We start from the raw sequence: 27,790 nt of genomic DNA, 5'->3' as shown, positions 1-27,790 counted from the left end.
ACGGTTTTAGGCGGCACTAGCATGCTGGCTGCGCGCCCTGGGGTGATCTCCTAGCAGGGCTCTCCATTGCCCCTGCTGGCATCAATAGGCACTTCGGTCCCATCCCACTCCACAGTTTGCAAGTACTTAATTCTGGCTACCGTGGACCTGTGAGAATCAAGCCTTAGGTTTGACTTGCTATTCCTATTATCCTTTTACATTATTACAGTGTTAGATATGGGAGCAGCCAAGGCCTTAACATCCACGCAACTCTAGACTTCTGGGTGAGCCACTCGTGGACTTCCATGGGCTCTTCCAAGGCTCTTGGTATCGTGTAGTTGTTCGGGATCTTCGAACAACGGCACACTTTGGGTCCTCCATGTGTCCTTTGAGGGTTCCTCATTTGTTCGGGGACTAGGAGGGTATCTTTATCACATGCCAGAGGCGGGACACTTGTGCACACTCTCACTAGGCCAGTGTGGCAATACCGTTTCCTTCTTTGTAACTCTTATTGGAAATACTGGAGTTTAAGGGAAAGTCCACCACCTTGAACCACAGAGACCTGGAGAGCTGATGTATTTGATTTCTCATCTGTAATTGTAAGGAGTTTGAATTAGCTCATTTTTAGCATCCCACCTCTCACACCGACGTGCAAACACCTGCGGAAGGTGATTTGCTCATAACAGCGCTTAGCTGCGCCTGCCCAGAGCCCACTGGGAACGGACTCAGGCTGGAGCGGCTCCTCACTGCTAGAGCTGCCAGCCCCTGCGACAGGACCCTCCTCTCTCTGAGCTGACAGACTGCAGCCCCCATGGTAGGATACCAGGGGAGATCAGAACAGAGATAAATAAAAGTTGTAACATCAGCAGGAAGCAACTTTTGATAGTTTATCACCTGATGGAGCAGGGGTGTCAGATGAAGGTCGATAATTCACTTTCACTTCCCCCTCCCCTTTCAAGAAGCGCGTCTCCTTCCGGAGCCTCTTTCCCTTGCACAGTATTTCCAACATTTGTGGTACGCAACGTCTCACAGAGAACACAGCTACTCTCTGCAGAAGAATCCATTCCCTGTCTCCTTTAAGGGGAAAGAGTGTATCAAGAGAATTAGGAAATTTTTGAAAAGGGAAAATAAAACGCAAACCACTATTCAATCACACTAATACTTTCTGCATAACGTGTTGTCTAGATACATGCCGTTTTAAAAAGAGTTTTCCAAATTGTCTCCCACCTTATAAAAAGTGAGCTTTTAGAACCCACGATTCTCGTGATGTCACTCTCTGCTTAAAGCTCTCCGTAGGCTTCCCATTGCACTTAGGAGAAAATCCAAGATCCTGAGCAAGGTTTATTAGGCGCCACACTATCTGGAAGCCCCCAGCCCTGTAGCTTAGCTTGAGTCACTTCTAACCGGGCTTCTCCCACTGCAAGGTATTTACCTATGTGGGTCCTTTGCCCTTAAATGGTTTTCACAATATTTTAACAGTGTGTGAAGCCCTACCTTGCTGATCTAACCCTAAATTACAAATAATTCCCCCAGGCAGTCACTCAAATGTTTCCAGTGTTTTCCTCTTGGAGACAACACTGTGACAGATACCTTTGCACTTTGGATTTTATTTATTTATTTATTTATTTATTTATTTATTTATTTATTTATTTATTCACTGTTTCTCTCAAATTATTTTCTCAGGATAAAATTCCAGGAGTGAGTATCTAAGATGATGAAAACCGTTTTCTCATTGACCGAGTGCTTTTAGAACATCTGTTCCATTTTACACAACCATTAGCAGTGTTGGAGTGTGTCTATTTCACCACGACCTGAAGAGCAATGATTTCTCATTTCTCTGTAAGAAGATAGTGCTGATTTCATGAGTGTTTTGTTTTTTTCAAATCTCTTTATTAATAGCAATAAGATTTTTACTATTTATTGAGCACCAGCAAATGTACCAGTTGTTTTACATACAAGGACTCATTTAATCCTCATGACAACCTTATAAGGCAGGTATTCTAGGTACTATTTTTAAGTAAGCTTGAGGAGATTAACTTGACCAAAGTCGCAGAATTGTAGTAAGCAGCAGAGTCAGGGTTCAAATTCAGATTTTTTTGTTAGTAGTATTTCACAGCTTTTTGCTTTACACTGTATTTCTCTAACTTCCGTGGTCCTCAGCTAGTTGAATCTCTGTGCCAGCGAGGTATGCAGACATGAATGAGGGGATTCCACAGCAGGTCCAGCTGTGACATGTGCTTGTACGTGGTCAGTATTCAGTAGATGGTGGCTTCTTGCCCCCTGACCACTGCCACCGCACTTCCCCTTCCTTTCAGATTATGCTTTCCATTGCTTAAAGTTCTCTCTCTGTAATCCGACATTTAACCCCAGTGGTAGAGGCATTATAAAGCTCACCTCACAGAATCGTTCAAGATTAAATAAGCCCATGTGACATGCTCTGTAAACTATCAAACCCGCTACAAAGGTTGGGCTTTATTTTAAGAGTAATGCAGGGGGAACTGGAGATGACAGCTGGTGGGTCTGGGTTTATTGGGGAATGATGAGAATGTCTAAAATTATGGTGATGGCTGCACGAATGCACTGAATTGTGTATTTTATATGGATGAACTGTATGGCAAAGGAACGATATCTTAATAAAGATATTAGAAAAAACAATAATCTAAAATACCGAGGGCTTTGCTGCCACGGCCACTATATTAACTGTTCCCTCCAAATGGCACTGCCATTCATCCATTCATCCATTCAATTCTGTAAATATGTCTTGACAGTCTACTACGTGACTGGGCCTATGCTAGATGAAAAAGTAGACATGGACCTTGTTCTTGCACCACTGGGAACATAGACTTCAGACGAGACATTACTCCAAGGTGTGATGAATGTTACAGGAGGAAAAGTTAAAGGGGGCGCAGAAACAAAGAGCAGAGGGGCCATCACAATCCAAGAGTCAGGGTGGACCTCAGCTCTGATGTAGGGGGAGAAGACAGCCTGTGTAAAGGCCCAGCATAGAGAAAGAGAGGCCAGTGCATTTGAAAGAAAAGAGGCAGCCCAGATAAAGAGGAAAGGATAAGAGAGGCAGGGAGGGTGAGGAACTGCAGAGGTGGGCACAGGCCAGATCACTTAAGAAGTCTGGGCTTATCCAATGGGCAAGGGAAATCCATCGAAGGCTCATTGGTCAGTTGAAGAGTGCAAGGTCAGAGTGGTATTAATATTATTTTAGAGTAGCCAAAGGAGTAAAGAGTTTATTAAGAAAAAGAAAACAAGAAAAATACACAGTCCACGCCAAGGTGTGGACAAATAGGAGAGATGTATTTTTAAGAACCCCCTACTTGCAATGTGCAAAATAGATTAGAAGGGGGAAAGACAGAGACCACCGGATTTTTAATATATGTAGGAAGTAGAAATGAAAGGATTTGGTGGTTGAATGAATTGGAGTGGAGATGGAAGATGTTCCTGGTGTGAAGGAATAAAATTCCAAGATGACGCTTAGATTTCTAGCTTGGGCAGGTGGGTGGATGGTGGTGAGAGAGGGAGACATGGAGCAGCAGCATGATGCTTTCTGTTTCAGACACGTTGAGTTCAAGTACACAGTAGGGCAGTATGCATAGTCATTAAGGACCCAGAGCCAGACTGGCTATGCCACCTAACTGTTGTGAGATCTGGAAAAGCTACCTAACCTCTCTGTGACTCAATTTCTTGGAGATGGTGGTAATAATAGCTTTCTCGAGTGCTGTGAGAATTATGTGCATTAATAGATGAGAGGCAGATCTAACAGAGCCTGGCACATTGTAAGGACTCGAGAAGAGTTCCTCATCATCATCATCATCATTATTATTATATATGAAGGAAGTGAAGTTTGGTAAACTGTCGTAAGTGCGCATCTATCTGCATTTGGAAATGTAGCTTTCCGTGGCATCAGCAAGCAGCTGGCACTGAAGCCTTGGAAGTGGAGTGAGAGGGCAGAAGGTCAGGACAGAGACCTGTGATGCTCTAAGAGCAGAAGAGGCGGGGCTTGCCAAGGAGACCCCAGTGGCCTGGTAAGGAGCAGGAGGGACACTGTGGGATGCCTGGACACCAAGCCATGAGAAGCAGCCATCTGACACACGGGCCTCTGGCTCCCCAGAGCCCCTTTTCTTGTGCAGTCAGGATAGCCCTTAGCTTGGGGTATCCAGGGGGCAATGGAGACTTCAGTAAATGGAGTTTTTAACATCTATGTCCAGAAACATATTTTCAGAGTCTATTAGAAGAGAATGCTATTTAAACAATATTTCTTTAGAATGAGGAAAATCCCTCCACGCTTATCAATTTTGTAAGTTTGGCCCTTGTACGTTGGATGTCTGTTCCTCCTCCTGGGCTAGACTACTTTGCACAAAAACTTCCTTCTGCTGTGCTGTGTCTGTTTTAACTCTCCATCTAGCGCATCGGCTCCTTGAGGAAGGGAAAACGCAGAGGACCTGTGATTTACTTACTTGTTGGGCTCCTGTTTAGGAGAGTGGTTGCTCTATGGTACTTAAGGCAGATTTTCAAAAATGTCTGTAAACTGGTAATGGCCACTCCCTTCTAGTGATGACAAAACAGTCCTGCTCAGCTGATTGATGGAAAACAATTCCTTATAACATAACAAAGGGATAATAATCCCTTACATTTTCTACAGCAATTTTTTTAATTTTTAATTTTTTAAAAGATAGATTATATAAATGTTATATTAAAAATATAGGGGATTCCCATGTGCCCCGCTCTCCACATCACCCGCATTAACAACATCCTTTATTAGTGTGGTACATTCACTGCAATTGATGAGCACATTTGGAGCACTGCCACTGAGCACGGATTATAGTTGACATTGTAGTTTACACTCTCTCCTACTCAACTCTATAGGGTATGGCAAGATATAAAATGGCCTGTATCTGTTCTTGCAGTGTCATTCGGGACAATTTCCAAGTCCTAAAAATGCCCACGTATTACACCTGTTTACAACAATTTATGGTTTACAGAATATTTTCATTTAACATCATCAGACAATCTATCTGTAAGGTAGTCATTATTATTTCCATTTTAAAGATGAGAAAATCTGGACTTGCAGAAATTAGTTCACTTACCAAAGGTTGTTCCTAAGAAGTGAAGGGCCTAGTCTGACAGCTAACAGGACAGTGGTAGAGCAAGTGCAGGGGGTGGGGTACAGGGTGGTGGGAAGTGAGGGCTCTCCATCCTGGGAGCAGGCATTAAAAGGATGCCTTGTCTGTAGAGAATTTAGAAGCAATAATAGAACCAATGAAGGCAGACTGCTTTTTATCAGCAGGGCACACCAACAGTTCTAAATGTCAGCAATAAAATCCTCTGCCCTGCTGGGCACTGAGAAGCAGCTTTCTCTGTTCTTTAATAGAAATGTTCACAGAGCAAGCAAACCGGCATCATTTCTGAACACAGAGATTTCTCTTGGGACTTTGCAAAGCATTTCATGTTCCAGATCCCTGCTCTTGTTAAAACATTTTCTTTGGAGCTGTTCAGCTTGCAGAATTATGCTTTCCCAGGAGAAATAACAATTGTCACATGGCCAGATGTCTGCTCCTCAGCAGACTGAACAGAATTTACTGCGTCTCTTCGGGAGAAAAGCACCCATTTACCCATTCAGCAAAATGCACAGAGCAGCTCCTGTGGAAGTCATGCAGTGCAGGAGCTGTGGGCGCCAGGGAATAGCAAGGAGAGTAAGACAGCGCCCCCTGCCGGGTAGGTGGTGTTGGACAACTTCTTTTTCAAATGAGACAGAGGAATTTATTCTAGTTCCCAAAGCCTGGGCATCCCGGAGGTTATCACTCATTTGCCCTCTGGGCTTTAGCTAGAAATGTTCAGAAGAATTGTTTTATCCTTACTGAGAAGTGCAAATGAAGATGGAGAAGCCTTGGATTCCTCTAGGTTCTTGGCTATGATGCTTAAAAGAATTTATGGACATGCCAGTTTAGTTAGGCCAGTAAAAAGAATTTATTTGGGAATGAGGGAAAGAACATAGCTTGCTGAGAAAAGGAAGAGAAGGACGGAATACACATCATGATTTGGTACGGGCCCCTCTAGACAGAGACAGCAGGCTCTGCCTCGTGTGATTACCTTTTAAACTGTTAATTATTCCACCCCCTTGCTAAGGATAAGGGGATTGGCCCCCGTGGTTATTGGTTACCCCATCTATGGTGGGGGCCAATGGTAAGGCCTCTTTGAGCTATCTGTGCCAAGGGGAGGTCCCGGAAAGAGAAACTGGGATCTCAAGGTTAAACTCAAGGTCCCAGCGAGGTCTGGCAGCCATGTTGTCTGCTGACCATGCGTTCTGCCCGCCATGTTGTCTGTCAGCCACGTTGGGGGTCATCTTCTCCTCCCTTACCCTGCACTAACCGGCCTCACAATTACTTGCTCTAAAATCACAAAGGTTAATTCAGTATTGGAGAGTTCCTAGCTGCCAGGGTGAACCATCCGTCCTGGTTTGCCCAGGACTGGGGGAGGGGTTGGTGTTCCGGGACACGGGACAGTGGCTGATAATCCAGGTTGGTTGGTCATCCTACTAGCTACCGAGATTTTTAAATCATTATTTAGTGTTCATTTTACTGTTTCTTGAGAGTGGCATATTGACATTTTGGGCTGCATAATTCTTTGTTGTAGGGAGCTGCCCTGTGCATTGTGGGATGTTTAGCAGTGTTCTTGGTCTCCACCCACTAGGTGCCAGTAGCTCCCACCCCACTCCCTGTGGTGACAATCAAAAATGTCCCACGGGAGGTGGGACAAAATCTCTCCCAGTTGAGAGCTACTGCCCTAGAGAGATGTCTTTTGCTGCCTCACCAAGCATTTGGGGCTATCGTACACAAGTCAGGTCAGGAAGAGGGGCTTCCTGACTCCGGCCTGGGCACAGCGACCTCATGTGCCCACATGAAAGCTTCATGGCTACTCTGTACCATCATCGCTGGGTACAAGGAGAGTTAGCCTGGTTACTGCTTTCCCCCTGTGACAGTGCTACCTGGGAAGTTTCTCTCTTAAATCTACATTCCTGCAGGATGGTACAAGGACTATTTCTTGTCCTATGGGAGGCTCCCTGGGGAAATAAAAGGGCAATTGAAGGATACTGCATAGATATTCACAAAGCACTTTGCATATTGAGAGCTCTGAGAAGTCCTGCAATAAAGAAACCTGTTTAAATTTTACAGCTCAGACTTATCCTGAAGCCAATCTATTCTTTCAAATTTAAATACAATTGGCTCAAACCCCCAACACTGTAGCCTCTTCAGAAATTCCAGTGCTCTTCTTGAGATTTCTGAGAATTTCCAGAAGGGCTTGTGTTTTCCTTCTCGGTCACTTCTGCCTTTGAGTTCAGTCATGTCTCCCCGCTCCTGAATTCTCCAACTCACTCACATTGCACCCTTTCCCACTTCCCTCTTATTCTTGCCCTACACTGTCCAAGATGGGGTTTCAGTCTCCTTTCCATGATTTCCCCTTCCCCAGAAGACCCACAGCAGGCTTCCCTGAGGTTTTGCTGGTGGGAGTCTCTTACTTCTCCACGATTTTAGCCTCCTTCCGCCCTCACTTATCTTCTCCAGCTCAGGGCCTATTAGCAGGCGCATAGCTACAAGAGCACCCTCAGGGGAACTTCGAGCTTGAGGGTAGTAAGGACCATCCACACGGCAACTGAAATCCCCCAGGATGATGACAGTGAAGCAGGATAGAATAGGGACCTAAGGAGGAAGGGGGCAGAAAACCTAATAAGCCACCCAAACACCAGCTGGTAAGAGAAACTGAGGCAATGGCCTGCTGACTAGCATTGGCCCGCTGAGTCACACCAGCAAGCTAGGAAGGGCAGCTCACAGCACACACACCCAAAGGCTGCGTTACAAAAGCAGACAGCAAAGAGGGAAGGGACAAGAGGGCCACGACCACCACCCACCCACCTAGCTTTCAGATTACTTCACACCATGTGGACAGTGACCAGAGGCTAATCACTGCCAGGCAACATACCCTGCAGAGGTCATGGACAGCAGGCAGAACCAATCATCACTGGACAGCAACCCCTCCACCCCTAAACCCCCATACCCCTAAGTCCCCATACCCCTAGGCCGTTGCTTATCAGTGCAGACCCTGGAGTCCTGTACCCCCATAAGAAGAAGGGACCCCAGGGCAGAACTTGCGTTTTTCTCCCTTGACAATGCCGTCCTCATGCCTGAGGGTGTGCTTCTATTCTCTTGCTTTACCCCCAAATAAATTCTCTGCTTGCCTGATTAATTTGGCTCATCCTTGAATTCTTTCTCGTGATGAAAATAAGGACCTAGAAACTGCCTCTGACAACAACAGGACCAAGGTGGAAAGGAGAGCAGGAGTTTGGTTCTAGAGTCCTCTGTAAATGAGGGTGATGCCAGGAGTTTAGCAGATGAGAACAACAGAAGTGCAGCTACGGCTGGAGACATCAGCCTCTAAGGACCAGGGGCTTTATACTGACGTTCCTTGGAATACAGTATGGGAAACACTGCCTTAGACCACCGACTCCCAAACTCCAGGGCTGATTGAACGAGAATCTTCAGAAATCCCTTGAAGCAACAAGGGGGCTGAGCCATCCAACCAAGGATCTTCTCCCTGATCATCTGGCCTGGAGTCAAGTCCTGGGCAAAAACAAATGCAGGCCAGTGAAGAGCCCGAGTCCCCACTGCGACCTGCACCCCTTCTGGTGACCACATATCTCAACAGAGCAGGGAGTGGGGAGAGCAATCTGCCGTCCTCCTTATCCTCTCCCCTCGTCCAGGCCAAGCTGAGGGAGCTCATGAAGCAGCTAGGAAGCTGGAGCCAGGAAGTGGAAGGGAGCGGGATGTGCTGACCCATTGGTCCTTGGTAAGGTCCTCGAGCCCTGCTGGAGCCCTGGCTCTCTGTTGTCTGATAGGCAGGTCCTATCTGTCCCTGGCCTCACCACCTGATTGCCACTGTCCATTGGGCCTCTGTCCTGGAAAGGAGGAGATGGAGGAAGAAGTGGGATTGCTAGGACAAAAACCAGTAGTGCTGAGATCTCTGGCTTCCTTAGTCCTTGACTGGTTTTCCCAAGCACTCTCTTTCGTGTCCTGCTCTGGATCTGTTCTCTGCCCTTTTCCACTGCCACCACCAGCCTCTGCGGTTCCTGCCACCCAGAAACTGACTTCAGCCTGGGTTCCTAGTGCCTGCCCCTTCAGTTTTGCCTTCTAGCTGCCTCCAGAGAAATACGCAAGTCCTTTTGACTTTTGGAGTTTAACTGCTGGACACTATAGCATTTGGATAATTACTTTTTCTGCTTCCACACTCGCTCCCTACAGCCAGAATTATATATACATATATATTTTTTTAGGCAAGGGAGTAAAGAGTTTATTAAGAAACAAGAGTATATAATCTGAGACATAAATTGGAGGCATGCTGCAGGGTGAGACACATGCGTGGGGCTGCAGGTTAGGCCTTTTTAAGACTTTTACTCCTCCCCTTTCCTAATGTTGGGAAGGGCCCCAGCTGTGTGCTGCTCTGAATGGCTCTCAGGGCCCAGTGGGGGTTCTATTGTTTGGAGGTATCTGGGGCTTGCTTCTCTTTGACTCTGAAAAGAGTTCCAAATGGGATCTTGTGGCCAAGGTCTTAAGGGTCTTTCTGGCTTTGTTCTTCAGTCGCAGCCTTCCCCTCAGGAGGCTTCCGGATGGGGACTCACAGCCACGTTCTCTGCCAGGTCTCAGTCACCTCACTTTCCCTCTTTCACTGCCTCAACTCCCCCCTCACAGAGTTTACACCCTTATTCTTAAGGGGAAACTGAAGGCGATGGTCATTCTTCTGTAGCTGCTTCCTGCTGGTTAGGGGCAGTAGTCCCTCTGGCTACAGAATGATCTTTTAAAAACATAAGTCAGATCGTATTCAAAACTCTCCAAAGCTTTCCAAGTTTCCTCCAAGTAACAGCCAATAATCCATTGACTTAACACCAACTCCGACTTCTCCCCATTTTCTCTCTGACCTCATCTTCCCATACCACCCCCTCCCAACATTCCACTCAGACACACTTACCTCCCTTGCTGTTCTTGGAAGAGGCCAGGCCCACTTCCACCTCAGAGCCTCTGTGCTTGCTCTTCCTCTGCCTGAAATGCTATTCCGCGCCCCCCCCCCCCCCCCCCATTTATCCCAGGTCTCACTTCCTCACTTTCCTCAGGGCAAATGTCAGTGAGGCCTTCCCTGTTAATCAAATAAAAACAGCAACCCATGGCCATCCGACAACCCCCACCCCACAGGACTTACTTTATTTTTATCCATAGAGCTTATCATCATCTGACATTCTACACATTTGCTTGTTTATTACCTGTCTTCCTTTTCTAGAAGGAAAGCTCCATGAGGGCAGGGGTTTTGTCTGTTAGGTTCATAGCATATTCCCAGGGCCGAGAACATGGTAGTGCTCAATAATATTTGCAAATAAAGGCACAAAGGGGTGAATCAACTGCAAAGTGCCAGACATCTTCTAAAATTCCCACCAGAGCTGCCACTTGTCCGGGGTGCCACTTCCCACTAGGAGCTCCTTACCCCCCCTCCTGTCTTCCCCGCCCCCCGTTCTTTGCAGGAGCTCATCAGGTCTCTTCCTCAGTAAGAAGCCTTTCACCTGTGCCCGCAGCCCTTGTAAACTTCCTCCCCAGACCCTTTGCTGTAATTTCCAGCAGTTCTATGGAGCAGAGATAGAAGACAGTCATTCTCATGTCCACAGACCTAAGTGTGCTGTGGATTAACTCCTGCAAGGGGTTAATTCCTGGCAGGACAGAACAGGAGAGACAAAAATCCAAAAGCTGGGCCCTGAATGGTATGAATTGTCCCCTGCCTCCCTTGCAGAGTGAACGAAAGGCTCCTTTGCAGGCTCGTCTGTCTTAGGAAACTACCTCCAGACTGGGGAAGGTTTGCATGGCCATCCCTTGTCTCTCCTATGACACTCTGCTCCATTAGAACTGCATTTTTGATTCCAAGAAAATGAGAATACCCAGTCATCTACTTTTTATCATAATGTTTTATGCATTTAAAAACAAAACAAAATACACAACATACATCTAAAGCAAAAACCATGATAGGATCCCAGCCAGGGCACAGTGACTCCCACTCTGAAGCATCTCATTGGTTTCCCATCAGTGAAATATAATGGAGGCATATTCTACTTGATCCAGTGACGTCTTCTTGGGGCGATCAAAATAGGGGATGTTGGCATAGACAGCAAAGTCCTCCTCTTTGCAGGGGGCCAGGTTGATCACATTGGAATATATGGCATCAGCATGATTGGAAAGCTCCTTTAGAGACAGAAACCTAGTTAGAGACAGATGGCTGAACAGGGATTTCCTAAGACAAAACCAGGTACTGGGTTATTCCTACAAGACAGCAAGTGAGAACATTGGACCTTGCTGCACAAACCTTGGGTCCTGGGTCCCTCTCAAATTTCATAAACATTTCTTTCAGGTTTGACCTCTTCCACATCCTCTCCACCCTCCACACGGGGTCTGCCTAGGGAAGAGCAAGAAATCTTGGTAGAAATGGTGGGGGGCCCTTCTAAGCACGACTTATGTATCTCCTTACCGAGGATTTGTGCAGAAACTTGGTCTGATGCCTCAGCTGTCTCTTAAATAGTCCTAGAAAAATTAATAAACTCAGAGTCAGCCTGAGTGGGGATGGTAAGCTCTTTACTTGGTTGATTGCTGGGCCCTAGGGTTGAACTTTGAAATACAAAATCCACCACGTTCAACCCACTGGGTTTCTTAGGCTGAATTCAATGCCCAGGAAGACAAAGAAGGAATAAGCAGCATGGTACACGTTATAATTTTATTATTTAGAATAGATTATTTGACATCAACATTTCTTTCAACTGATGTGTATAAACCATAAGTACCTATGCAGATTGCGTATATATGGTTTTTAGCTTAAATAATTTGTACACAAATAAACCTTGATGCTATGCAGAGTCCTTGGCAACTCTGGACAACAGCTGTAACCAGGCAGTATCAGAACCAAATGAGGGCAGCAGACTTGGCCCAGTGGTTAGGGCATCCGTCTACCACATGGGAGGTCCACAGTTCAAACCCCGGGCCTCCTTGACCCGTGTGGAGCTGGCCCATGAGCAGTGCTGATGCGCGCAAGGAGTGCCCTGCCACGCAGGGGTGTCCCCCGCATAGGGGAGCCCCACGCGCAAGGAGTGCACCCCGTAAGGAGAGCTGCCCAGCGCGAAAGAAAGTGCAGCCTGCCCAAGAATGGTGCTGCACACACGGAAAGCTGACACAGAAAGATGATGCAACAAAAAGAGACACAAATTCCCAGTGCCACTGATAAGGATAGAAGCGGTCACAAAAGAACACAAAGCGAATGGACACAGGGAGCAGACAACTGGGTGGGGGGGGGGGAAATAACTTAAAAAAAAAAAAAATGGTTAGACCTGAGAGCCCTTCCCTTCCCTACCCCCCAAAAAAGCTGCCCCATAGGAAAAGCACCCCCACTCCAATGCCCAACCCCTGTTTTCCCACTTTCTTTGTTTCCAGGTCCAGGGTCAGCCCATTGGACTCACTCTCATGCTTCCATTTCTTCAGGGTCACGGACAAGAGACCCACTAGGAGCAAGATGAGGGCCACAATACCAACGAAGCCGGAAATGGCTGTGACTGCTGTGCCCAAGCTGAGGGGAGGAAAAAGGAGAAGTGAGGACGATCCAGCTGCCCGGGCAGCTTTGGTGGCTATCCACAAGCTTGCCCTGGGGCCTCCCCACCTCTGTGGGAGCTTTCCTTCCTCTGGGCTTCCACTTCCCCAGGAGCCAACCATCTCCTGCCTCTACTCGGAGCCTCTTTCTGTGCTGGCCTCCATGGCCGTGACCCCACGTCGCCCCCATCATGCCACATCCAGGTCAAGCAGACCCCTTCCCCAAGATGCCACTCTCTTCTGCACAGGTCCAGGCCTCTCACCCACCTGCTGAGTCCTGCAGATGTAGTCTCTGGCTTCAAGGAGGTGGCATTCTCTGCATGAAGGGACAGAGGAAAAGGGAAGGAGATTTGAGAGTAATGAGTTCTAATGGGTAATATTAGCTACCATTTATTGGAGACTTATATGTCAGGCAAATTCATTAGCTCATTTAACCTTCATTCATATGCAATTAAGCAGGAGCAATTATTATTACCATCTTATAGTAAAGAAGCCAGCTTTTAGAGATCAGACTTATTCCAAGTTATAGAGCAAGTAAGTGACAGAATTTGGACTTGAACCCATGTCTCCTTGATTTTAAATTGTGAGTTCATAACTATTATACTCTGTTGTGGCCATGTGATCATGTCACCCTTGAGTCCTCCCATTCTTACAAAGGGCTAAGCATTACTGTATATGACAGTATGTTTAGAAAAAGGCAACCAGCATGATTGCAGGTGTTCAGTACAGGAGGACGTTGGAAGTGGGCCAAAAGATGTCAGGACACCAGCACAGGGTGACAGTCTGCCTGTGCTCTCACGGGGACTGGGAGAAATATTCACACTGTCTCAAGGGATGGAGACACCAGGGGTACCCCCTCTCTAGCTATGTTCTGTCCTGGATTCTCAGAGTTAGAAGGAATCTTAAAACAAATCTTGCTAAACCCTCCTGTTGTTCAGGTGAGGAACCTTAGCAGAAGAAACTTGCCCAAGGTAAGTGCTAGAGCCAGGACTCAAGTCAAGTCCATGTTTGTTACTCCAAACCCAAAGCTCTCTTCGCTTGCACTCATAGCCTTTCCTGTTTCTTCCCCCATAAAGTAGAGCTGTACAATTTAGCCCCCATAGCTGGTAGTGCCTCTCTGGTCACATATCTTGGAGAACTGGCTTCTCAGACATCAGAAAGCGGAGACTGCTACCAATGAGGGGTGGACAGAACATACCAGATCACTGGGGCAATCTAATATCAAATGGAGATAAATAGCATCCATGGGTGGAGAGCAGCACGAACTATAGTCCCTTTTGGGAATGGAGGCCAGCGCCTTATTAGCTCACTTCCTCTATGCCTTTATTTCCTGCCCCCTTTCTGAGTAAGATAGCTGACCTCACCAAGGCTCCCTTTGACAGCTCCTACCCATGTACTGGGCAGAGGGTAGGGAGAGGGCTTGGAAACTAGATCTCCCCATGGCACCAACAGAGAACCACCCAAGATAAGGCACCAAGCCACAGGGATGATGAGTATGCGGAGATGTCACACGTAAGTCCCAAGCAAGGAGAGGGGAGCCTGGGGTACAGGCTTGGGGAGGCTGCCCATGGCCAGACACTACTCTCCGGCGAGGAGGAGAAGAGAGAGCATGAGGGTGCCTCCAGGGCCAGAAAGTCAAGCTCATATCCGGGAAAGGCAGAGGAGGGTCAACAGGGGTGAAAAAGACAAGAATGAAAGACAAGGTCCCTGATGAGGCTGAGATTTAGAGTTCAGTGACCTGGGTCTCCAGCTTTCAGCTGGTCTTACCTGAGCAGAGCAATTGGGTGAAGCTCTCTAGGGAGGCATTGCTGGCTCTGGCATCCTGGGACCCATTGTTACTACAATTCATTTCCCCAAGGGGTCCATCCAAGGGTTCTTTTTCCAGGTACTGAAGTTGCTGAGCGAGGAGCTCCCCTTTAACTGGAAGCAGAGTTTCACAGAGGTCTCTAGCAGCAGCTGGAAGGCAAAGGACACCACGGAGCTGTGCCTCTCTTTTCCTCCACACCTTTAATTCCTCCACAGGAACCTGTCAAATGGGGAGAATGTTAGAACCTCAGCACCGGAAGGGAGGACCTCAAAGGGCGTTGAGATAGTAACTCTGTCTAAAGGAAAGTCTCTTCAGCTAGGTCTTCCCCAAGCACATCCTCCAAGTGTGGCTCCCCCGCCTCTGTCTGTCATTATTTATCTGTTGGTACCTGAACATGCAACAACATTACCTTGATCACGTATTTGCGCACTTGATTATTGCCTGTCTCATATCACAAGAATGTAAGCCCCACAAAAGCAGAAACTTACCTGTTGTGGGTCATTCCTATATCCCCAGGGACTAAAACAGTGCCTCACACAAAGAATAGGCTCAATAAATATTTGTTGAATAAATGAATGAATGAATGCCAAAGGCTCCTCTATAGCATCCTGACCAGGGTCACCCAACCCCTGTCAGAGTCTTGGAGAGCCTACACCACAGACTTGGTTTTTTCTGGTAAATGGCGGGCTTTTTGTTGTTGTTGTTGTTATTTTTTTCTTTTTTTACTTTTAAAGAAGCTTTAGATTACATAAATGTTACATCAAAAATAAAGGAAAGAAGAAAAAAATTTTTTTTTAATGTAAGGGATTGGGAAGTGGATGTGGCTCAAGCAACTAAGCTTCTGCCTACCACACAGGAGGTCCTGGGTTTGGTTTCTGGTGCCTCCTGGAAAGATAAGCAAGACAGATTGCTGGCGCAATGGGCAGGTGTGGCAAGCTGATGCAACAAGCTGACACAACAAGGAGACACAAAGACGAAGGATAATGAAAAACACAATAAAGCAGGGAGCTGAGGTGCCTCAAGCAATTGAGCACCTCTCTCCCATATGGGAGGTCCCAGGTTCAGTTCCTGTGTGCCTCCGAAAGAGAAGACGAGCAGACACAGAGAGCACACAGCGAATGGAAAGAGAGAGCAGATAGTGAGCACAAAACACGAGATAGGGGGAATAAATTTTTAAAAAACTAAATCTTAAAATATATGTATATATGTATATATAAGGGATTCCAGGAGTGGATGTGGCTCGAGCAGTTGAGCACCCGCCTCACACATGGGAGGTCCCAGGTCCGTTCCCAGTGCCTCCTAAAGGGAAAGAAAAAAAATATATATATATATAGAGAGAGAGAGAGGGGATTCCCATATTCCCATTCCTCCCCCTCCCACACTTTCCCCTCTTTCATTAGTGTGGTACATTTGTTACAAGCGGAGAAGGAAGGGGAAGAGAATGGGGGGAACGCAGCCCCCAGGCTGCTGTGCAGATGCTCGACCTGCCTCGGGCTCCAGCCCTGCTTGGAGTCTGAAGCAAGGAGAGAGGCATACTTAAGGACAAACAAAAGAAAGAGGATTGATGGGTCACCCTCTGTACCACCTCCCCGTGCCCCCATCCCATCCTTCCAAAGAGATTTGCAGGAGCAGACAGGGAATCCCCGGTCCAACAAAGTGAGAGTCAGAACCCAGAACGTGGCTGGCATGGATGAGTTCTCTAACCTGCCTGGACTCAGTTTCCCTACTTGTAAAATGAAGCATGGGGGAGAAGAGGAATAAGAAATGTCTAGAAAAATGACCAGTTCTTTTCACAAATGCTTCCTATTGTCTCTTCACATGTCACCTTACATATTGTACATTTATTCTCATAAGAATGCTATTGCTTATGCTATATTAAGGACTTTTTGGAGACTAGTCTAAGTGCTAAAAACTTTTTCATTTGCATTAGGTAAAGAGGAGGGGAAGTCATAATCTTTTCAGTTTGGAGCTTTCAAAAATTTGTTACATTAGGTAACATTCATATGGTTTAGAATACAAAAGGTAGGAAAGGATAGTCAGTGAAAAGCTGCCCTTCCACCCTTCCCCAGGCGCAACCAGCATCAGCAGTTTTTAGTGTGCTCCTTATGGGTACATTAGTAAACACACATGCACACATTATTGAGGTTTCTTTTTCCCACAGATTATAAAACACCATATACCTTGTTCTGCCTCTTGCTTTTTCACTTAATATACCTTGGAATTAACTTATCAATATGTAGAAACGTTCTCATCCTTTTGTTAGCTGCACAGTGTGCTAGTCTATGGATGCCCAGTTTATTTAACCGGTCTCCTAGTAATGGACATTTAGATTGTTTACAATTTTTGTCCTTCAAATGATGGTGCAATTATTAAACTTGTATAAACAACGTTTTTCTTATGTGAACATATGTGTAGACTTAGGGGGAATCGTCGTCAGAGTAAGCTTGCAATCCAAATTTTAAGGCATCAGTATCACTTTTACAAAATCCAAAATGCAGTATTTCCCAACGTGACTACCCAGAGTATTAACCAGATTTCATTCTGAATGGCTTCTGGCTGTTTCCAAAAATCAAAATGCTCTTCAAAGGAAAAAGATTTGAGACCACCGAAGACATCCAACAAAACTTCCAAAGACTCTAAAGGCTGTCTTCCAAAGAATCCAAAGATCTTCAGTGACAGCAGCATTACCGGAACAAATGGAGTGTTTCCAGGTGACGGCTCGTGGGTGGGAAAACCCCACTGACGCAGACGTTTTCAAGGAATTCAGACAAGATTGACCGAGTCCTGACTGTGGTCTGCTTAAAACCCAGGCTATCAAGCCGAATAGGATTTGGCCTTCTCATCAAGAAACCAATCGTCTAAGGCGGCCGCTCTCAAATTGCGGTCCCGGGACTCCCTGGGGGTCCCAGTGATTCTTTCAGAGGGTTGGTGAGGTCAAGACTATTTTCATAATAACACTAAGACGCTATTTTCCTTTTTTACTCTCAGTTTTTCACAAGTGTACAAAGGAGTTTTCTAGAGGCTACAGAGTATGTGATATTGCAACAGAGTGAATGCAGAAGCAGGGGAATCCAGCTCCCTTTTATTAAGCCAGACATTAAAGAGATATGTGAAAATGTAGGGCAGTGCCTCTCATCACTAAAAAATATAATTTTTCATATTTTGGAAAACATGGTTATTTTTCATAAAAATGTTAAGATGTAATGCTTCCATTAATATTTTTAAAAAGAATTAGTGCATAAATATTTTTAAAATTTTTTGTTTTAATTTCTAACATGGTAGATACAGATAAATAAAACCCATATAAGCAAAAGTTCTATGGGTTCCTTCATACATTTTGAGAATGTGAAGGGATCCTGCAGCCAAAAAGTTTGAGAACAATGACATTTCTTCACCAGAGAATGGAAAAGTGCCATTTCACCAAGAGTGTAGTACATGAAGGGGTGCAAGCCGAAAGACGCAGAAGAAACAGAAACAACTGTTCTCAAGCGGCAATCTGTGTCAAGGAGGAAGCGAGGACTCTTCCAGAGAAGCTGGCTGACTGGGTCACCAGAACCCTAAAAACAAGCAAGCAAGCAAGAACAAACTAAACTCTTTTTCACTGTCTGCTGGTGCCTGAAATTCCAGTGGAAGTGTCCCATTCCCTCAGCTGTAAGGCAAATTCAACCCAAAGCAACACCAAGTTCCACTCAAGGATGCTCAAATGTGTAAATAATGTTACAGAAGGTAGACTAGAAGGTTGCACTTTAAGAAAACACGAGTGTGTGTCTCTGGCAGGGGTGGAGTGGGTGGGTAGGAGAATGGGTATGGAGAATTAAGGAGACCAAACAATCGTAAATAAATAGAAATAAGGGCCGTGCATGGGCCCATGACAGCAGAATGCCACGATCTCTGGGATTTGAGCAATGCAATTCTGGGAGAACTAAAAGCAAATAAAAAAGCAATCCACCCCAATTTTTTTTAGTATATAGTATGTATTCAATAGTGTGTTAGGTTGTAGGTGGGGAGAGGACCTGATGTGGGCCCTGAGTTCAGAGAGTGCTACCCTCCTTCCTCTACCTCCACCCCAGGCAAGATATCCACCTGACCCTAGCAGCTGGAATAAAAGGTAGGTGGGTGGTCAGTGCTAAAATAATGTACAAAGGTCTATTGGATCAGAAAAGAAGGGTGGGTCATTTCTAACTTGGGTGGTCAGGGAAGGCTGCACGGAGGAGGTAGCAATTGTGATGGTCCTTGATGCATGGGAAGGATTCTCATAGGCTGTGCTGAGGCAGTAGATCTACCTGGTGGGAGAGCTATGAGCAAAGGAGTGGAAGTTGGAATACACAGTCAGTTTTCCCTCAGAGTGAATGAACATCTGAAATCACTGGTAGGAGAAGGATCACTGGGTACCTGAAGGTGAAGGGAAGACTGTCACCTGTGATGGAGGAGGGACAGACCTGGGAAGACAGTTCATGAATTAGATTTCCAGTGCCTTGCATGGACCGAGATCATGTCAGATTCAACCGTCTCCCCAGTGCCTTGGCCAGTGCATGGAACCCAGCAGGTACTCAATAAATGCTGGATGAATAAATGAAAGAGGGGACACACGTCCTTCACTCAGGCTGGCCACAAATGTGCAGCTGTAATCACACAGGGCCATCAAGAACAGCCGCGTGCGCGTGTGTGGGGTGTGTGTTCAAGCCAGCTTCCTCCTGGTTTCCTCTGAAGTAAATATTCTCACCATTTCTAGGACTTTAAATGTTCCTTTTTTGTTGCTTTTGCAAAATTTCATTTCTTAAAATAGAAATCCTGTGCCCTCTTGAGGTTTGCCAATGAGCCATTTATTGGCTGGGCGTTGCTTGAAAGATCACCTCCGGTTTTCGGTTTGCACAGTGGCGTAGGTGCAAACCTCAAGCAATTGCCTTAGCACCTGGCTTAGCACCTGGCTAAGAAAATCAGAGTGTCAGCCTGTGGCGACTGGCCACTGTCCACAGGTGACGAACAGGACTGATGCCAAACCATGACAATTACCGTCCTTTACTAGTTCTATACTTAACCTTTATTTTATATGAAAAACATACAATTTTTTAAGAAAGAAAGCACATTTTTATCAAGTGCCAAGTGCAAACTTTATTCGTCTCTTATTTACTACTCAGAACTGGGGACATCTGGATCCCCCGAGAGCAGTTCGAAGGATTAGGCATGTTTATTCCCATTTGCAGATGAGGTTGTTTTAGTTTCCTAGTTGCTCAAGCAAATACAGCGCTTGGCTTAAACAGTGGGGATTCCTTGGCTACTGGTTTTGAGTCACCATCCAGGGGATGTTTTCTTCCCAAAGACTGGCCGTCGGGGCTGGCTGCGGCTGCTCCAGGGTCCTTGGCTTTTCTGCCAGTGGCAGTGCACGTGGCAGCATCTTCTCCTTTTCACTGCCAGGCCCTGTTGACTTTGACTTCTTGCTTCCTGTGGCTTTCTCTCTGTTTGAATTTTGTTCTGCTTATAAAGGACTCTAGTAATAGGATTAAGACCCATCCTGATTGAGGTGGGCCACTCTTCAGCCACAGGAACCTCATCCAAAGGTCCTACTTACGAGGAGGTCACCCTCACAGGAAGGGCTTTAGTTTAAGACCATGTGTTTCTGGGGTACACGGCTCCAGACAACCACGGGGCTGACTGACGACCGCTAGGACGCGGTAAATGAGTTGCTGATGGCCACAGTTAGCAAACAGTATCACAAGCACTCAAAACAGGACTCTTCACACCCTAGCGACCCTCTTCTTACCACACGGGTATTTCCATGTGCGGAAACACTTTCTTAACTGTAATGGCCGCATAAATGTTCAGAGCCTCTAGGGACAGATATTCAGGTTGTTAATTGCTTAAGGGCACAAGACATGGTTACTATTTTGATTTTTTTTCATATTTTTATTTAACTATTGATTCCAATGATGGGTAATTTATATACTTACTGCAACAATTTTCTGACAGATAATGAACTCTTTCATCTAATAAACATATGTGAATTATGCTAATTTTCTGACAGATGGAAATAGACATTTTCTAATAGGGTTGACACTTTGCTGCTTTCATAGTAGAAGCAAAATGAATTTGATAAAACCCTTGTTGACGTAAGACATCAACAGCAGTGTATGCTTCTAAACAAAGAGCTGATTTTCCAACTGTTGTTTTGATTTTTATCTAAAAATTTTTAAAATCCCCTATTGGTATTTGTGTATTGGCTAAATTTAAAATTTTATGTTGTTAATTCCTACTGCCTGCCTGAATGGTAGATCCGAGTTCCTAACAGAAATCTACAGGAATTTCATTATAAAACAAGTCACTTTTCTGGTAATTAATGTTCATTTACCATTACGTTTCCTCAAAGCAATTTTTTTATATTCATAAATTAGAGTGTACTATATAATTATATCATAACTAATATTTATGGATTGTTAAGAAAATTTCTTCAGGACAAAATTTAACTGTTATTAAAACTGCATGGGGGGAGCAGATGTAGCTCAAGCAGTTGGGCACCCACCACCCACATGGGAGATCCCAGGTTTCATTCCCAGTACCTCCTAAAGAAGATGAGCAGATGCAACAAGCTAACAAAATGAGCTGATGCAATGAGCAAACACAACAAGCAGGGAGCGAATGTATCTCAAGCTGTTGGGCACCCACCTCCCACATGGGAAGCCCTGGGTTTGGTTCCCTCTGCCTCCTAAAAAAAAAAAAGAAAATGAGCAGACAACGAGTGAACACGGTAAGCAGACACAACAAGCAAGCACAGCGGGCAGACATTGAGTAGAAACAATGAGCAGACACAAGGGAGCTATCTTGGGGGTGGGTAGATCTGCATGACTTGTTACCTATTATTTTTTAAAGTTACAAATTCATAGCTAAAGTAATAAGCTAATATGTTATCTCTAAGATATTGAAAAGAAAAAAGATAACATACAAAAACCAGAAAATAAAATGCTGTTTAGAAAAGAAATGAAATAAAACTTTATGGATTGATGAATACATTTTGGGAGAAAAGGCAGAATCCCAAATGAAAAGAAAAAGAGTTCAGAGCTATTGGATTCTGTGAATGTGTCACAGAAATGTGAGCAGGATGTGAATTTACCTTCTAGTTCCATTGTCAACCATAACCAATGAATTTCAAGAAAAACTAGGGAAAAATGCAGAGTTCAAACACATAGCCATATAATTTGAATATGAAACAAAGGCACACTGTTGTTGAAAATTATTCACCTCAAGTAAGGCATTTTCACTTTACAAAAGATAATAAAGGTAGGAAGTTTTTCGAAATACGATTCCTACCAATTCTTCCAAATGGTGGGGGAGAAAGCATTAGATTATGGTCTAGTTACTTTATTAAGCTTCAAAGGAGTCTACATTTTGTCTATCTTGGCAGCCCTTTGAGAGTAGAAAAATCAACTGGAAAATAAGAAGGGGTACAAAGTTGGGAGCATTTAGCCCCTTTTTTTTTTTAAAGTAAACCTGAAGCATATGTGACAAACATCAAACATCAACAAACACATCCTAGTGTTAAATATTCAAATTTCAAATCTGATTTGAAAAATATATAATAATTGATGCTGCAAAACAGATTTTATCTGATGAGAAAAACATTGGTATGCTGCATTGAGCACATAATATACACTATTCCATTTTTGGCAAGCCAATATCTAGCATTCAGAGGTTCATCAAGAAAATATATAAGCATGAAAATGAGAAATTTCTTCATTTGCAGAAATCATAGAAGATTAATAGCAGAACATTTATACAGAATACAAATATAAACGAACACTACATAACACTATATATTATTTAGTAGATGAAATACACAATCAAATAATTAAAATTATAGCAACTCCATTGACAGAAATTATTTTGAAGACTAAGTATTATTTAGTTAAATAACTAAGGTAGATCTCCTGAAGTAAGGTATGTGGAACAGTTAACAATTATTTTTAGATTTGTAAATTTTCAAAATGCAAATATTTCTATCTATAAGCATTGTTTAAAAAATACTTTCCCCTGTAAAAGATGCAACTGGAGAAGGAGTATACAAATTTTAATAGAACACAAGCTTAACCTAGGCCATAATTTGAGGGGACAGGGATACAACAATGACAAAAAATATTGCGACAAATTTAATGGATTTCAACCGAAGACCCTAAAAATTCTAAGGCTAACCATTTTTCAAATCCAGAGTGAACAAAACGGCATTAAGTTCCTTTGACACCAACAAAACATTGACGTGCACTGAAAACAGAGTAATCAAACATAAATTTAAAACTACTGTCACATACATGATGGAAGAAACAATTGTAACTATGTGACCCTAAAAACTCAATTAGAGGCAGAATAGAACATTCTTTTCATATTCGTTGATATTAAGATATAGATTTTCAAACACGAGCCAAAGCTGTACTTTTGAAAATATATATATTTAAGAATATCTGTTCAGTACTAACTTGGCATGATTTTTAAGTAAAACATATGGTAACATAAATATCAAAATAAGGGAAAAACAAAAGTTAGTGTTGAGAATATTAATGGGATTAAGAAACTCTTGGGGGGAAAAAAGAAACTCTTGGGGATTTTGTGAAATATATTTTTTTGATGCTAAACAAACTGTAGTCTCTTGACAATGATGTCAATCTCTCCAAAACAGAAATATTAAGAAAAAGAAAAAAGAATCATTTCAGCTGTGAACCATACAACCAGCCATTCTACAATCCAAAGGTCAATATAAAAAACAATTTCTTTCCTACATTGGAAATAGCAATATCTCTTTAAAAGAAAGGTTTATGATACTCAAAAGAATATCATGGGCTTTTCAGTATCTAGATGATGTGTAATTTGAAAGATTATGATAAACGTAAACTTCTGCAACCATGAAAAATATATGATTGAAATTGAGCATAGTAAGAAGAGTAATAATGATGAGAAATTAATGTATGAGGAAGTAAAATCTTTAAGTCATTCTTTAAAATCTAGTTGACTCCTGTGAAGTGCGACAACGCATTTGCAGCAATAACGTACTGGACACATTTTACTATAGCTCTTAGGATACATGAACACTGCCAGTATCAGCCACCAGTAGACTATGTAGCTTCACAAGTTTAAAATTTATTTTATAAAGTACAAAATATCCCCAGGACAGATGTCAAGTCTAGTGATCATTTCTGTAGAAAATAAGATATTGGAAAAAACAAGTCTTGAAATCGCCATAGGGAATTTTGTTTCCATGAAAATTAGAGCCGAGGCTATTTTATAACAAACTATTACATCCCAGAGATTTTGAGTCCCATAATACTGCAACTAGAATCACTAGTTTTCTATTATTTTGTGTTTAATATGCATATTATTATTGAATTACGTATATAATTCATGTAGAATCACGGTGACGCCTCCAGCCTGAAGCCACGGCTCATCAGTCCTTGCTCGCTGGCACACTAACCCAGTCCTCACACAGAAATAATGCTCAAGAAATGTTTGTTCAAATACACACATTCATAAAATGAGTTCCATCTCACTGACCATAAAAGAAAATCTGATTAAAACAACGGTTTGAAGCATTTTTTTAAAAAAAGAATTGCAAGGCTCAGCACTGGCAACGGTTCTGCAGATGGGCACTCTCTAGCAGGAAGGCAAATTGTTCCCATCTTTCTGCAGGGCAATTTGGTGATAATGTATCAAAAAGCCCTAAGCACATTCATACCTCTTGGACCCAGAAACTCTACCTAGAGGAATTTATCCTGAGGAAACAGTCAAGGAGGTGTGGGCAAAGATTGGACTGTACGGTGGGTGACCTGACAGCGGTGTCATGTACGACAAACGAAAGCCGACCTGAATGCCCGGTGACAGTGGACTGTGGTGTAAACTGTGCGGCATCCCTAAGATGGAATACCATTTAATCAATATAATGATCTGTGGAAACAAATTTATTGATGGGGGAAGATGCTTTCAATATATTGTTGAATAAATAAAAGTCAGGCAACACAGCAGAATGTCAAAAATGACCCTCAAAATAAATTCACTGTATGTATATGTGTCTGCATGTATATGTCACATATTCTTTTTTCTCCCCACTTAACAGTATATTATGGTCATCTTTCCACATCCAGCCACATCATGAAAAGGAAAGTACCCAAAATATTAATTATTATCTCTGGGCAGTGAGATTTCTGGTGATTTTCATATTTTTCTTACTTCTCTGTAGTTTCTAATTTTTCTACTTTGAACATACATATAATGTGTTAAAAGAGGACAAGGGGGCGCGGAGAGGAGGAGAGGAGAGAATTCAACAGAGAAAGAATGGGAATTTAAAAAGTGAAAGGGAGGGGATTGTGTAGAGGACTCTAAGAGCTCTGGTACTGGTACAACAGAAGCTTTGGAAAGTGAAGATAGCTTTTTTTTTTTAATAAAAGAAGCATTCAGAAGTGAATGGAATTGCCAAAATGAACCAAAGGCAGCCGGAGTAGAATTGAAGCTATCTGTGAACCCAGCACCTGGAAAAAAATCCTCATGGCAGGAAAACTTCTTTTGACAACTCCTACAAAGTTTCCCCTTCTATTTACAGAACATTTCTCCATCTTTCATCTAACAAAGCCCATAACTTACCTAGCATCTCCGACCTCTTTCTAGTAATACCTGGTACTTTAATATAAGTCAACGAAGCAGCTTTGCAAAGAAATAGAACAGAAGAGAAAGGGTCAAACTATCTCCACTTTCCCAGGATTCTATATTAAAATACATTTCAGGGGTGGAGGTGGCAAGGCTCTGGCCTGCCCCGAGCTGCAGTCTCTCTGTACCCTCATCCTCCCCACCGACATCATGCTCCAGTTCCTGCTCAGATTTACTTTAGGCAACATGGTTGGAATGTATCTGGCTCAGAACTATGATATACCAAGCCTGGCCAAAAAAACTTGAAGATATCAAAAAGGACTAGGATGCCAAGAAGAAACCCCCTAGTTTCTGAGGCCGACTCCAGCTGCTTTCTGGAAACACTGATTCTACTATTTTGAGGGCCTCCTTTACCATCTGAGCCAAAAGCTTTTGTTTTAATCTCCAGCCTCAGCAGTTTTCTTCGTTGTTAGACCCTGAGTTGCCTTAGAGCAAAAATGAGGCCACAAGTTAAGAACTATAGTTATTTTCCAATGTCCTCACCTCTTCCCATTCTTCTTCCAGCTGCTTGGGAGATTCTAAGACTGGAATTATGGTGCTAGAATAGTAAACATGGCCTTTATTTATTAGTTACTTCTTTATTCTTTGGGATTTCTACCATCTGTCTTTAAGAGAAAAATTCATGTTTTGTATAGCTGATCAGATACAAATACTGCTAATTTCAAATTACAACAATTACAATGGGTGCCTGTTAAGCTTTTGGTACTAAATTATGTTGTTTCAAAGTAATTAAAATTAATATCTAGAAGCCAAAAAAAAAAAATACATTTCAGCAAATGTCACCTTAATCTAGTGCACCCAGTGCCTGAGACTCATCTGAATCACCTGAGCTCATTTTGAGATGTGTGCAGAGTAGATGTTAAATAAATAGATCCTGTAAAGTAAGCAGGAAAGTTCTGATGCCAGGAGCAAGGATTCTGTATTCCAGTCTCACATCCTCCCCGGCCTGTCCTTTCTATTCCTCCATCACCCTCCAGACCTTCCAGCCTGTTTTCCCTGGTCTTTTCTATTTGTGCCACTTTTTGGAAGGACTTCCTAGATCACCTGGAGGGAGGAAAGGGTGGGCTGTGGGGGTCCGGCAGCACCTCAGCCCCAGGGAAGGAGGGCGCCTTCCTAGGAGCTGTCTTCTCTCCATCCTGCCCTCTCCACCACCTCCTCGCTCACCTTCAATCCTCATCCCGCATGCACAGCCTAGGGTGGCACTGCCACACTGTCTGGCTCCACCAGGATTTCAAGCCTTGGACCCAAAGGGATATTGTTTTACCTGTTAGGAAGGGGTGCTTGGCTTTCTCTCCCATGTGAGAGGGTAGGTGTGTGCCACACTCCTTTCTCTTAAGCAGAAACCCCTCCGGCAGCTTTAGGAGCAGAGAAGAGGGTCTGGGTGAGAATGGTAAGTCAGCAAAGAGTTGGCTCCTCCTTCTGAGCACCTTTATTGAGCGTCTACTGTGGGCTCCCTGCCCTTCAAGCTCTCGGCCCAGTTCACAGCTCACCTAAAATTTCCCCAGCAGTTTCTAGGTTCCCCTGGGGGAATGACATGCCTTCCAGCCTTGTTAGAGTAAAGTCAGTTTTTGGTTGTTTTCTTTGGGCCCCGCTGTTTCTGAAGGCCATGGGCTTTCAGGAGAGTATAGAGAACAGGCTTTGGCAAAGCTGAACAGCATCTTTATGTTCGTACATCTAAGTCTGCCTGCAAGGTTAGGCTCCTCTCCAGTGACCTTCACTTATGAATTTTCACAAAAAGGATTAATTCGAAGGTAAAAATCACCATTTGTCAACATGTTGAAATATCTTTAAAAGAGTGTTCATTTTCCTTTGTTAATATAAAATGTTTTCCTCCTGTTATTTACAGCCTCACAATATTAGACAAGGATCTTGGCTAATAATTATGGAATGTATTGAACAATAGAGAGGCACTTGCTGCAAATAGACACATTAAGAAAGATTACTCTGAAAGAGGTTTTCCAATCCTTACTAATAGAGCTTTCAGTTCCCTTTCCCCACCCCACCTTCAGAAACAAGTTTCAAAGCCCCAGAAAAGTTTCAAAGGCAGGAGGATAAAGGACCCAATTTTAACATCAAGGCCTCAAAGACCAGCCCTGAATTAATTTATGGCTCTGCCAAGTTATACAGATAAAAATCACCATTTGCCCTGAAATTCATTTAGAAGAACCAATTACTGCAGGATACTTAGATTTGCTCTCCAGAGATTTGGAACAAGAAATGACAACTCATTTGGAAAATCAGTCTTCCTAGGCCTTCTAAGCTGCAATCAGAAGTTTGAGTAAGGCCTGAATTGGGCGTGAAGAGGTGGGAGGGTTAAGGATTTAACTGCCTTTAGATTAGTCAGAGACCAAAGCTGGGAAAAGCCTCAGGCTGGACTTTATTTGTTCTTTACATCCAGCTTTGAAAACGGGGGAGAGAAGGGCTGTCAAAGTCCTAAAGAGGCACTTATAAGGGCATCCCAGCTCTGATGCCACTCTTATAAAACGGCTTTTCAGGGAGGATTAATAAACAGGCTTATAAAATGACTTGGTTCTCCTCTCAGGATCTGCTAATCAGATAACGAGGAATTCTGGTTATTAGAGCAATGATAGCAGATTGCAGTTCCCAAGACACACACCAGTATAAAGCTGCTCTGGAAAACTTCTGCAGAGTGAGGGGC

The 27,790-nt window shown here is 43.8% G+C and overlaps 1 protein-coding gene across 3 annotated transcripts; it reads right to left on the bottom strand.

The window, feature by feature from the left end:
* Positions 1-10,974: 10,974 nt before the first annotated feature.
* On the bottom strand, positions 10,975-26,506 carry LOC111766647 (uncharacterized). 3 transcript variants are annotated; one of them, XM_058275101.1, is made up of 7 exons: positions 26,396-26,506; positions 14,415-14,603; positions 12,915-12,963; positions 12,521-12,627; positions 11,542-11,594; positions 11,380-11,469; positions 10,975-11,258 (listed from the first exon to the last, which is right to left on the bottom strand). In XM_058275101.1, exons 1-7 carry the CDS (start codon positions 26,427-26,429, stop codon positions 11,100-11,102), a joined length of 681 nt encoding a protein of 226 aa, XP_058131084.1. In that variant the 5' UTR covers positions 26,430-26,506; the 3' UTR covers positions 10,975-11,099. The 3 variants fall into 3 exon arrangements, with proteins under 3 accessions (XP_058131084.1, XP_058131086.1, XP_058131085.1); XM_058275103.1 differs by having other exon boundaries at positions 14,415-14,673; positions 26,396-26,483; XM_058275102.1 differs by lacking the exon at positions 11,380-11,469.
* Between the last annotated feature and the right edge of the window lie 1,284 nt (positions 26,507-27,790).

Source organism: Dasypus novemcinctus, chromosome 13, assembly GCF_030445035.2.
Source record: "Dasypus novemcinctus isolate mDasNov1 chromosome 13, mDasNov1.1.hap2, whole genome shotgun sequence".
Lineage (NCBI taxonomy): Eukaryota > Metazoa > Chordata > Mammalia > Cingulata > Dasypodidae > Dasypus > Dasypus novemcinctus.
This window is presented reverse-complemented; position numbering and strand designations above follow the sequence as displayed.

What these genes read in the sequence shown, in the direction of transcription:
- LOC111766647 (XM_058275101.1), bottom strand. Translation starts at nt 26,429, where the DNA reads ATGGGAGAGAAAGCCAAGCACCCCTTCCTAACAG. An exon ending in CACCCAATTGCTCTGCTCAG is followed by an intron (nt 12,964 to 14,414) that starts GTAAGACCAGCT and finishes CCCTTCATGCAG; the next exon opens with AGAATGCCACCTCCTTGAAG. An exon ending in AGTTTCTGCACAAATCCTCG is followed by an intron (nt 11,470 to 11,541) that starts GTAAGGAGATAC and finishes GCTCTTCCCTAG; the next exon opens with GCAGACCCCGTGTGGAGGGT.